This window comes from Typopeltis vanoorti, chromosome 20, assembly GCF_054136105.1.
Source record: "Typopeltis vanoorti isolate ZY-2024b chromosome 20, IOZ_Tvanoo_1.0, whole genome shotgun sequence".
Taxonomy (NCBI): Eukaryota; Metazoa; Arthropoda; class Arachnida; order Uropygi; family Thelyphonidae; genus Typopeltis; species Typopeltis vanoorti.
In genome coordinates, this window is record NC_143568.1 from 82,191,019 (window position 1) to 82,203,714 (window position 12,696).

Sequence of the window (12,696 nt, forward strand, 5' to 3'; positions counted from 1 at the left end):
GTACTTTTTCTAGGCACGTTGCCTAATTGATTATTCATGTTTCATGCTGATTGATCCTTCTCTGAATGTCAGATTACTGTGACGTAATCAGATCTGATACTGACGTTGAGCAAGCTGCGCATGCTCGACGTTAGTATGTGGCCATAATGCTGAGAGAAATACAACTACTGTAATAACAGTTCGTGTCAAGGTGGCCGTCTTATGTGACATATTTGTTTCTTAATTCTTAAATGAGTTAAATCTCCCCCTCCCCCATCCCCGTTAAATGTTAACGGGGCGGGGGGGAAGCAGGAATGGATTCATTAATTGAACTTTCCTATGCCCATTCCTCTGAAGGACATTTTGATGAACTCTTGAATAATTTTCAGCTTAATTGGCGAAATAAATATTCACAAATATCTGAGAAAAAAATCATATATTATTCCTAATATAGTTCATTACGACATATAAGTATGAAACGGGCTTCTTGCGTTTGATATTTCTTAAAACAAAGGCAGAAATATCCAGTAATTTTTTTTCCATCAAGCAGTCAAACTTTATTATTTATATGTAACATTTATTTATTTATTCTTAATAAATTATTATTATTTTATTCACATAATTGATACACAGTCAAAACAAGATATCATATAAACAAAAAGTTGACAGGTGATACAGAACAATTCAGATTCTACTCAAGAATCTTAGAATAGTCCGTCAGGTAGCGTCGTAAAATATGGACTGTTCCAAGTAATGCTGTTTTTTGTAGGTCATATGGAGTCACATCGTTGATATTTAATTGGTGTAAATAGTTGGATAGCTTCTTTGAAGTTGCACCAAGTGCACCGATAACGATTGGGATGACTTTGGTATGTTTAAGCCACAATCGGCCAACTTCGATTGCCAGATCTCAATATTTAGTAATTTTTTCCAGTTCTTTGTTGTTAATGTTGTTATCACTGGGTACTGTGATATCAATAATCCAAACCTGTCGATGTTCGATAATTGTGATTGATCATGGCGGTATTTATAGTCAGTTTGAGCTATTTTGCAGCAGGCACTGATTAGATGGTCTACAGTCTCATCTTTCTGATCGCATAATCTGCATTTGCTATTATTATTGATGTTCAAAAGTTTTGCTTTGATTGCATTAGTTTGTAATGCCTGTTCTTGAGCTGCTAGAATAAATCCTTCTGTTTCTTTTTTAATGTATCCGTATTGTAGCCATTACGTTGATATTTAATTGCTGTAAATAGTCGGATAGCTTCTTTGAAGTTGCAATTTTGTCCTCAGTATCTGGAAGAAATTGGCTATGCAAGGGCTGGAAAAATTGGCTATTTTTCCAGCGCACATATCGGTTATTTTGTTGTTCCTTTCTGTAATCGGATTCGTTTCCTGTTGCTTTTAGAAGGCCCTCTTGTGTAATTGCTTGAAGCATTGGCTCAGAGCTATAGTCGATGTAACTTCTTAAACTAATTTCTTCTTCTTCCACAGTCTGTCAGCAGACCCCGTCCACCTATTCTCCTCGGTAGGTACAACCTGTCAACAGCACTTCGTGGATGTAATGCATGATGCATAATCATTAGTTTTCTAGTTTTGCGGTCCAGTTTGTCCAGGTCTTCTTTTGTCCAATCTATTATGCCAGTTGTGTATCGGATCACTGGTATTGCCCAAGAATTCATTGCTCTAACTGTGTTTAATCCATTTAGTTTTGTTTTCAGAATATTTCAAACTCTTTTGGTGTTTGAAATATTCTGCTGCTGCTGCCTGTTGTTTAACTTTCGAGTGGAGAATATCATTTGCTTCATATATTCCTAAGTATTTGTAGTGTTCGTCAGATGAAATTGCTTTTATATATTTCTCTTGATCAAAATTAAAATTGCTAGTATCATTAATTTTTCCTCGTTTAATAGATAAAATTTGCGCATTTATCTAAACCAAATTCCATTTTGATGTCCTGACTGAAAATACGAACTGTGTTCAATAAAGAGCCTATTTGCTGGGCCGATTTTCCATATAACTTCAAGTAATCCATATACAACAGATTGGAAATTTTAATAATAACCATCTGTTGTATATACTTCAACATTTCTTTGATACAAAGGTATCAAAGAAATGTTGAAGAGCAATGGTGACAAGGAATCACCTTGGAAAATTCCACGTTTAATGCTGATATCTCCAAATCGTTCATTATTCACTATTAAAGTTACTTTCCATGATTTCATAGCAACAGCCAAAAACGAACATATGTTTTTGCTAATTCCAAATATTTTTAGTGATTTTAGGATCCGGGAGTGTGGGAGGGAATCGAATGCTTTCTTGTAGTCTATCCATGCCATGCGTAAGTTAGTTTTTCGTCTTTTTGAGTTTCTGAGAATCATTTTATTAATAAAGATCTGGTCTTTTGTTCTTCTAGATTTTTGAAAATAGCCTTTTTTGTTCAATCGGATAAATCTGATTATCTGATAAGTAGTGGTAAATGGAATTTGCTATGATTGCAGTGAACAGCTTAAGCATAGTTGGTAGGCATGTTATTGGACGAGTTACTTTGGTCTGCACCCTTATCCTTATCTTTCATGAAGAGAAAATTGCGCCCAGATATCATCCTGTCTTTCACTGAGCCTGACTGCAACAAATAATTAAATTGTTCTGCCATTCGATCATGTAGACTGGTTAGATGTTTTAACCAAAATCCATGTAGTTCGTCTTTCCCAGGTGCACTCCAGTTTTTTAATATTCTAGCTTGAGCATTGACCATTTCTTTAGTGATAATGACATTTTCATTTGTTTTTGTTTCATTTCTGATTCTATTTCCTTAATCCATGAAGCATCTTTATTGTGTTCAATAGGATTATCCCAGATTGACTTCCAAAATTTGAGTGTTTCTTCTTTTCCTGGTGAAGATGGTTTGCATTTTTATTTCTCTGGATAGACTGAAAGAACTGACGTTGGTTCTGTCGAAATTGCATATTTTATACATATAAATTATTATATTCAATCTGGTATATGTACCTGATGGTCGCACAGCACATGCCATAGTACTCAAGATTCAGAGAGGTATCCAAATTGCATTTCTGAGAGAAAGGAGTCAAAAACTGCCAAAGTGTATTAAGACACCATGTTGGAACCTGTGGTACTAGTGAAATATTTGCATAGCATATGAGGACCCTATCATACTTTTTCTGTCCCCTACCTTAGAGTGTTCACTACACTCCTGTATGACTTTTAAAGGCCTTTCATGTGTTATTTTAATACTACTACTACTACTACATTGGCTACGCGAATTCATCCACAAAAAAGTTAAAATCTATGCCTGGTTTCAAAGCTTTTGAAGATCGTATTACGATTCTATTACGGGTAATGGCTGGATATGAACTGAAACCTTTTATGATATGGCACAGTGTTACCAAAAAAGAGTTTTTTTTTTTCATTGCGGTGTAAAATGTATTCTCAATAAACAAATTTTAGAGACTTTTTCCGGAAACTTTAGAGACTATGGAGCGTTTTTTTTTTCAGAGCATTTCAGGTCTCCAATATTCAGAGTGATTGTTCATATTAGGTGATGAAATTAATAATAAATTATTATTATTATTATTATTATTATTATTATTATTATTATTATTATTATTATATCCATTACACTCATTCATCATCCTTGTAGAAAAAAATATACATCTCACATTCTTGCCAACTGAAACTTTACTCACCTTCCAATGATGACCTCTTGTTCTGTCATCACTTGCCATTTACTGAAAAATACCCTATGTCCATTCTATAAAACCCTGTTACCTCTCTTCCCTCTATCCACCAATTTTTGTAACCCACAGATCTTCAATCTATCATCGTACGGAACATTCCGCATACCTGCAACCATTATTGGTTACTCATCTCTGAGTCTTCTCAACCAGCTTCACATCTCCAAGTAATCCAGGTAACCATATCTGAGCACAATCTTCAGTCTGGATGTGGACTCGTCAGTCATATACAGAAGAATAATGACTTTTCTGTCCTTACTAGTTCAGCCTATGTTTGAACATCCAAGTGATCTTTTGAACTGCTTTGCAAATTTTTGCAATATGACCTCTGAACTTCAGTTCCCTATCAAACATAACTCCCAGATTCCTGACCACATCAATTTCCATCAACGAAACCCCATCAACATAATACACAGACTGAAACTTTTTTCAATCCAAAGCTTTGCCACATCAAGAGAAATTATTTATATTTTTTTCGATTTTTGCCACATTAAAATAAAATTTCTTGTTTTGGTCTTCTATTTGTTGGCATTCCTGGTTAAAGTATTTTCCCTTGTCTCTTCTGGCTTGTCATTGAAACTCTGCATTCAAATGCCGTACTTCCTGCAAATTTCCTGTGGCCTTCATTTTTCTACTTTCCTGAGCAGTTTTGATGGCATCTTCTGACAGCCATTTAAACTTCTTTTTAAAAAATGTTGGAATATTCTTCTTTGCTTCTGTTTTAATTATATCTTTAATCTCTTCCTTCATCTGGTTCTCTTTCACACAAATTGAGTGTGTTGAATCTGTTCTGTATACTAATATTGTATTCAGCTGGTATGTTTCCAAGATCATATCTGATCGATATTTGTGTTGTTTTCAGTTTCCGTAATTTCACATGTATCGAAGCCACTAATAACTCATGGTCTGTTCCATAGTCTGCACCTGGAAAAGTCTTGACAGGCTGAATTGCACTTCTCCATCTTCTTTGTCCAAGTATATAGTCAATTTGATTTCTGTATTGTCCATCAGGCGATATCCATGTGTACAATCTTCTTTTGTGCTTTTTAAAGCAGGTGTTAGCAACAAACAAATAATTCTGTGCACAAAACTCAACTAGTCTCTTCCCTGCAGTGTTACGAATACCTAAACCAAAACGACCTGTTATTCCTTGTCCCTCAGTCTCTCCCACTTTTGCATTCTAGTCAATAAGTAGCCATAAATCACGCTTTGGTGTTGCATCTATCACTTCTTAACTTGCCATAAAATTTTTCAATGTCTTCTTCTGGTGCCTCTGTAGTGGGTGCATGCATAAACCTGAATGATGGTCATATTCATTGGATGTCCACTCACTCTGAGAGAAATGATTCTGTCACTCACTGGATTATAACCTAATATACACCTAGCCATCTTTTTCCTGAGTAAGAGAGATACTCCATTTTTAGGACTTGTCTCATGTCCTGAGTAATACACTATATAATCCCCTGATTGAAAATGGCCCATTCCTGTCCATCTAAGTCACTTATTCCCAATATATCCAGCTTCTTGCGCTCCATTTCCATCTTTATTATTTCCAGCTTACCTTGGCTCATACTTCTAACATTTAATACACAGATTAAACAACAATGAACCATAAAAAGAAAAAAATAAGTTATAAATGATTGAATCGACGGCGAAATTAAGTTTATTTTAGTCATATTTACTGCTAGGACAATCTACTTATTTAATTAAGCAAAGTACATACACGCATGCATACAGTACAGTGTGTGTGTGTGTGTGTGTGTGTGTGTGTGTGTGTGTGTGTGTGTGTGTGTGTGTGTGTGTGTGTGTGTGCTTCCGAATGATGGATCTCAAAAATTATGCGAAAAAACAAGTGCACATTTTATGTTCAGTTTGGAAGCTCTGCGTTAGATAAAGATAATTCATTTTAGTTTTATTTATGTGTAGGAACTATTTTTTTAATCGATATTTTGCTCTCTCTTCCTAATTTGTTTTTCACATGATTCATGTGGCTATTTTAGTTCATATAGAAATAGATTCCAAGGTATCGATTAAAATAGCGTTTAACTTGAATGATTAACGTAGTTTTTACCGAAGTAGATACAGGAAGGTGAATTGCCAGTTGTTATGTGCTTTGTATCAGTGAATTTTTCAATATAATAAATTTTGTTTTTTCAAAGGTTTAAGTGTACGTAGTTGATTGTAAGCCAATTGGTGGCCATATTAAATATCATGTTGCATTTTTGCATAGGCAGTGCAAAAGTCTTTAAACAATAGCTCTGTTTGTATATTAGAATACCTGGCCTATAACTAGCGCTGATTAATTTACGCGTGTAAATATTAAAAGAAGGATGTTTAATAACAATTACAACTTCGGAATGATCCCATACATGTAACGTGTTTTTTTTTCCCCTCTTCTTCTTCTTTGTGAGTGCGTGCGCAAGCGTGTCTAATTCCTTTATTAAACGTATAGAAACAACTATGAAAGTTGATGTTTCTCTAAGACCGTGGTGATTAGTTCCGCCCCATCTTCCACGAGTGATGCAGTTTCTCTTGTTATCGTTCGTGCGTTTTCGGTGTGGTATAATATGTAAATTGAGAGTAATATATATACTCCATAATTTAGTTTACAATCGGTAAATTGATAATAGGTCAGTAATCGCTTGGTTTTGTTTCCCTGTTAATGCGTTTAGGTTTGATTTCGTTATTCTTTTTATTTATTTTTATTTTAACGATTATTTTGTGTGCTGTAGAAAGTTTCTCTTTTGTTATGGTTGGGAAACAGCGTTTAATTTGCATGTAGGAGTTTGGCTTGCAGAATGCATTTATCCACTCCCCCCCTTCTCTCTCTCTCTAATGAAGTCAATAAGTGCCAGTTGAATTCATTACATTGTTATATTTTTTAGGAAGGAATTTTAGAGTTTCTACAGAGGTTGAAATCGTGATCAAACTCTGTTTTTACAGTTTATATTTATTAATTTTTCATTTATAATATTTTTCACTGTATTTTCTCTCTCTCCTTCTCGTCCCTCCTAGGACGGGCTGAGTGCCCTCCTAATGAGGAGTTACTGGCGTATTAATGCAGCCGGTTCGCCACTCCTCTGCTGCATCCCCGAAGAGCGATATTCATGATTATAATCCGTATGGGTTCACGGGGCCGGTTTGCCTGCTTGCGGCATGAAAAACCCCAGATAAACTTTGTGGGGGAGAGTACCCTGCTGTCCATGCCCAAGACCGGTTAACTTGGCTATGGCTGAGGAAGATCCTTAAGCTCCTCAAGTCGTCCACGGGAATCGAACCTAGGACACTCCTTCCCCAGGCGTATGGTAAAATACTAGTGGCTTTGTATAAAATACAAATAATTTTATACATTTATTCCAGCGCCATTATCCCGTCCACGTAGTGGTTCTCAGTTAGATCAGACAAAATATCCCTCTACAACTGCAATCACCTCTTGATTCGAAGAAAACACTGACCAGCGAGGAAGAGTTTTAGTTTTGGGAAGAGATAGAAGTCACAGGGAGCCAAATCTGGGGAATAGGGTGGATGTTCCAACAATTCCTAATCAGATCCCTTAATTTTTGCAATGGCAAAACACCTTCATGGGCAGGTGCATTGTCCTGATGAGAGATGCTTTTTTTCTTCTGCGAATCGGGTCTTTTCTCACGAATTTTTTCGTCTAGTCTGGTTAAAAGATCTGAATAATATTCTCCAGTTATTGTTTTACTCTTTTCAAGATAATTAATAAACAAAATGCCTTTAGCATCCCAAAACACTGATGCCATGACCTTTCCTGCTGATGGAACCGACTTTGTCTTCTTTGGCGCTGAACAACCGGCTTCGGTCCACTGTTTTGACTGCTGTTTGAATTCTGGTGGGTAACGATGAATCCAAGTCTCATCCATAGTAATAAATCGACGCACAAAATCAGTTTTATTCTTTTTAAAACACTCCAAGCACTGTTCAGAGATTTTCATGCGAGTGCGTTTTTGATCTGCTGTGATCCAGCGCGGTACCCATCTTGCGCAAAGCTTTTTCATTTGCAATTCTTCATGCAAAACATATCCTACACGTTGTTTTGAAATGCTTGTAGTCTCTGCAATTTCACACACTTTGACTCGCCCGTCACCTAATACCATATCGTGCACTTGATCAATGATTTCTGTTGTTACACTTTTTGGACGTCCTTCACGTGGATCATCTTCAAGGCTGTTACTGCCGCGTTTAAACTCGCAGCCCATTTCTTAATTGTCGAAAACGAGAGGAGTGCCCATAAACGTTTATGAATTTTGAATGAATTTCTTTTGGCGGTAACCTTCTTTTACAAAGAATTTTATAACTGCACGATTTTATCCATTTCGAGGAATTTAATGTTTTGCTTGAGACAGCTGTATAAAACAAAGTGCTTAATACAGTGACTTGCAATTTCAAGTGGATGCTTATGACAGATGTACCAACTTAGAAAAAAAAAATCTTACCAATAGTGTTGCCATCTATGGTCGAGGCCGAGAACTTTTCAGACCACCCTCGTAATTATAATAATACATTACATAGATGTGTGTGATTTCTTTAAATGGAAGATGTCCCGCTTACTTGAGACTTGAAATTTCTTGAAAATTTTCCACGTTTTGTCTCCAACTATAAATTTGATTTAAAATTATAGTTGAATTTTAATAATTAGTCTAGTTGTGCCATATTATGAAAAAGGTTGAAAATCACTGCCCTAGAAGTCTGTCAGCGACTTAAAATTACTGCTTGTTCTAGGTTGCTGGCAAATGTAATTTAGTCCCTTTTTTTTGATCGGTGTGTGTGTGTGTGTGTGTGTGTGTGTGTGTGGTCTTTCTAACATCCTGCTGCTTATGAGAGATACACATAGATGTTGCAATTACTTCAAATGTCGATGACGTGTGCCACTAAAAATATCTATCAATACGAAGTTTTATTCTCTAATCAAAACTAACAAAAAGTAACTCACCTGAATTTTTCATAATTTAAGATTACAGAAATGTTTCTTTTAGGAGTTTAATCGAAGTATTGGTTCCCTAAATATCTCTAATATTATATGTTTAATAACATTGTGTGAGTGATACGATCATGAAAAGGAGAAATTCATCTTTCGATATATATATATTCGACTACAATAAATTCTACTTCAAGAGATACCGGGGCTAGTAAACTGATTTGCAGTTTTTTTATTTTATTTTATTTTATTTAAATAAAGTAGTTCCTAGGAGGGGTAACGAAAGTCAAAATTTCAGCCAAATTCTTTTGGGACTTTCACGTGATATTTACTTTATATTTGTTTATTATATAAGACACTTTGAAATCAGTGAACATATTTCTGTTTATTTGTAAATGAAAACAAACTTATTCAGAAATATAAGTCAATACTGATAGATATTTGGCTTGCTAAACAACAATTATTTTTATATATGGGCTGATTTCATAAATAAAGTATTTCTGACTGATTATTTGTAGATCATCTTTCAAGGAGAGGCAACAGATGGTGGCTTCGCTTTAGATGATGTAACATTCTATGATGGAATTTGTCCAAGTAAGTTGCTTTATCATGGTATTTAACATTCTTCTGATATCTGGCAAATTTTATATGGCGCAAAATCATCTTAAGTGCTTGGTGCAGTACAGTGGTAAAGTCTTATAGAGCTTCCGAAATAAACACTATTTCCCCATACTTTTCATTGAGCTATTTGAGCATTATAGGACAGTATTAGAAAAATTCCTGAAATAAACAATACTCAAATAATAATCATCCCATATAAAATATTCCTTGTGGAAGTACAAATAACAGTATGCCATGTATATAGTTTTACGTAACCTGTAAACTATTTATATTGATAGCCTGTCATCAGTATTTATTACTGTGTTCGCTACAGAAGGTCAGAAAGGCTGATTGTTTTAGCTTATGCAATAAGTAATATGTAAAAATAGTCTTCATGAATCATTCTAGTAAATCATAATTATTCTTTTTTATATATTTTTTTTCCTGTGATGCAGTCAGCAACTTTCTGAATCCTTTGATCGCTATCCCCTTTAATTATCTTGCTTCGAACACAGTTGTTACCACACATACTTGTTGACCTGTATAATGGCATAATTAATGAGCACTACTTGACTGCACCGTTTTAGGACAAGGATGAAACAGGTTAAGCCTCTCGATGATCGTCTAACAAATTAATTTCGTCCAATTTTAAATATAGAAATACAGACTGATTAGTCATTTTTGGTTTTATATGTACGTGGGCTGTCTGAAAAGTTCTCGGCCTCAACCATAAATGGCAACACAACGCTATCGGCAAGATTTTTTTTTTTTAAGTTGGTACATCTATCACAAGCATCCATATAAAATTGCGTCATTCTGCCAAGTAGTTTTTTTTTTTTATACAGCTGTCGGAAGCCAAAGTGTCGTCTGTATATCTTATCCCTTGAAATGAATAAAATTGAGTAGCGTGCGGTTATAAAATTCTTTGTAAAAGAAGGTTTAACGCCAAAAGAAATTCATTCGAAGTTCATAAATGTTTATGCGCACTCTTCTCCTTCGTTTTCAACAATTAAAAAATGGGCTGCCGAGTTTTTAAACGCTGCCGTACCAGCCTTGAAAATGATCCACGTGAAGGACGTCCAAAAAGTGTAACAACAGAAATCATTGATCAAGTGCACTATATGGTATTGGATGACCGGTGAGTCAAAGCGCGTGAAATTGCTGAGACTATAGGCATTTCAAAACAACGTGTAGGATATATTTTGCATGAAGAATTGCAAATGAAAAAACTTTGCGCAAGATGGGTGCCGCGCTGGATCACAGCAGATCAAAAACACACTCGCATGGAAATCTCTGAATGCTTGGAGCGTTTTAAAAAGAATAAAACTGATTTTGTGCGTCGATTTATTACTATGAATGAGACTTGGATTCACCGTTACCCACCAGAATCGAAACAGCAGTCAAAACAGTGGACAGAAGCCGGTTGTTCAGCCCCAAAGAAGACAAGCTCATGGCATCGGTGTTTTGGGATGCTAAAAGCATTTTGCTTATTAATTATCTTGAAAAGGTTAAAACGATAACCGGGAAATATTATTCCGACCTTTTAACCCGACTAGACGAAAAAATTCTTGAGAAAAGACCTGGTTTGCAGAAGAAAAAAACCATCTTTCATTAGAACAATGCATTTACCCACAAAGGTGTTTTGGCAATGGGAAAATTAAGGGTTCTGCACTATGATTTGTTGAAACATCAATCCTATTCCCAGATTTGGCTCCTCTGACTTCTGTCTCCTCTCAAAACTAAAACTTTTCCTCGCTGGTCAGTGTTTTTCTTCGAATCAAGAGGTGATTGCAGTTGTAGAGGGGTATTTTGCATATCTTACTGAGAACCACTACAGGGACGGGATAATGGCACTGGAATAAATGTATTAGTCTTAAGGAAGATTATGTTGGGGAAAAAAAAATTGAAATTATAAATGCGTTTTTTCATTGTTAGGCCGAAAACTTTTTTCAGACCATTTTCGTGTGTGTATATATATTATGAAATATATAAAATTATAAACACACACACACACACACACACACACACACACACACACACACACACACACACACACACACACACACACACACACACACACACACACACACACACACACACACACACACACACACACACACACACACACACACACACACACACAATCTAAAGTTGTAATGCTCGAAGACAAGATCAACCAGTTGATGTACTCAGCGCTGTCAGCAGCCATTTTATTATAGTATATATAACTAAATTATCCAATGAAATTATGAAATAATTATCTGAGTTTATCTGTTTATAACAATTGGAAATTATTATTATTATTATTATTATTATTATTATTATATTTAAATTTTATAATTTTAAACTTTCAAAAGAATTTAGATATTAGTTACCTATGCATAAATGGGCGCTGATAGTTATTGTATTAATACTCGTATTGCTTTTCAGTACGGCCAGAAAGAGCAACAGTAACAGCGGCTTAGATCTATCTCACTCTCCCGGAAAAATAATCACATCTTGAAGTTTTATGAATCTGAAGTCATCTCCGACCATTTCAGCACCATCATTTAATTTTAATGTTTTGATTAATTAATTGATAATAGTATTCATCCATCTGGAATACGAACTGATTTGTTCTCTTTTTTTTCCCCCCAAGAAGTATTAAAAAAAAAGGAAAATGGGTAGAAACCATATGAAGTAATATATGACAGATATGATTAATAAATACATTAATCAACTGTTGATGATGTACAAGTAAATAAAATAAATCTTTTTGTTCTTTGCAGCGTGATGTTGTTTGATCCACCCACATCAAGTTTTGATTTCTTAAATTATGTTATCCATATTAAAATCTTTGAAAACTATAATGCACTATTTTAACTATATCAACAAATATTTTATCAATAAACGTGTATAGATTCCTTTCTCTTCTGCTCTTTCCCGAAATTCATTTCTATGTGCTATTTACGAAATCCTATCGGGTGGTGAACTGACAAAAATCAAAAACACTTTTGAGCAATTCTAAACAAGTTTATTCTGTATGAAAAATTGAAGCTAAAGTATACCCACAAGGATTAGATAATGAGCTAAACTCTACCCAAAACTCTTCCAGCTCATTAATTTCCGTATTTTTGAACACTTCCTTTTATTTTCTGGTTCAGAGACTGCGTGAATGTTTACATTTATATCATTCAGTTAGAAGACTCCAGAATATTTACGAAGCGTCTGCTTTATTAGGCAAGAAAACAAAAGCAAAACGTCTAAATAGCCACTCCCAAAACGTACTTCTGTTACAGAAATTTCCAAAATGTCATGAGCATTTCATCTTTTAACAAAAATCACTTGAATTTTTTAATCTTATATAATTCATTTTGATACAACAAATTTCACAAAAGCTTACTTGGGATCAGTAACAGAAAACGTTTTAATTTATGTTTGGCA

At 34.9% G+C, this 12,696-nt stretch overlaps 1 protein-coding gene across 1 annotated transcript in view; it reads left to right on the forward strand.

Annotated features, from left to right (window-relative positions):
• Positions 1–12,040, forward strand: part of LOC150095601 (MAM and LDL-receptor class A domain-containing protein 1-like) — a 117,633-nt gene extending 105,593 nt beyond the window's left edge. Inside the window, exons 18-19 of the mRNA XM_090410335.1 lie at positions 9,192–9,267; positions 11,704–12,040. Coding sequence (XP_090266461.1) covers positions 9,192–9,267; positions 11,704–11,738 — 111 coding nt within the window. The 3' untranslated portion in view covers positions 11,739–12,040. The remainder of the gene's footprint in view (positions 1–9,191; positions 9,268–11,703) is intronic.
• Positions 12,041–12,696: the final 656 nt, after the last annotated feature.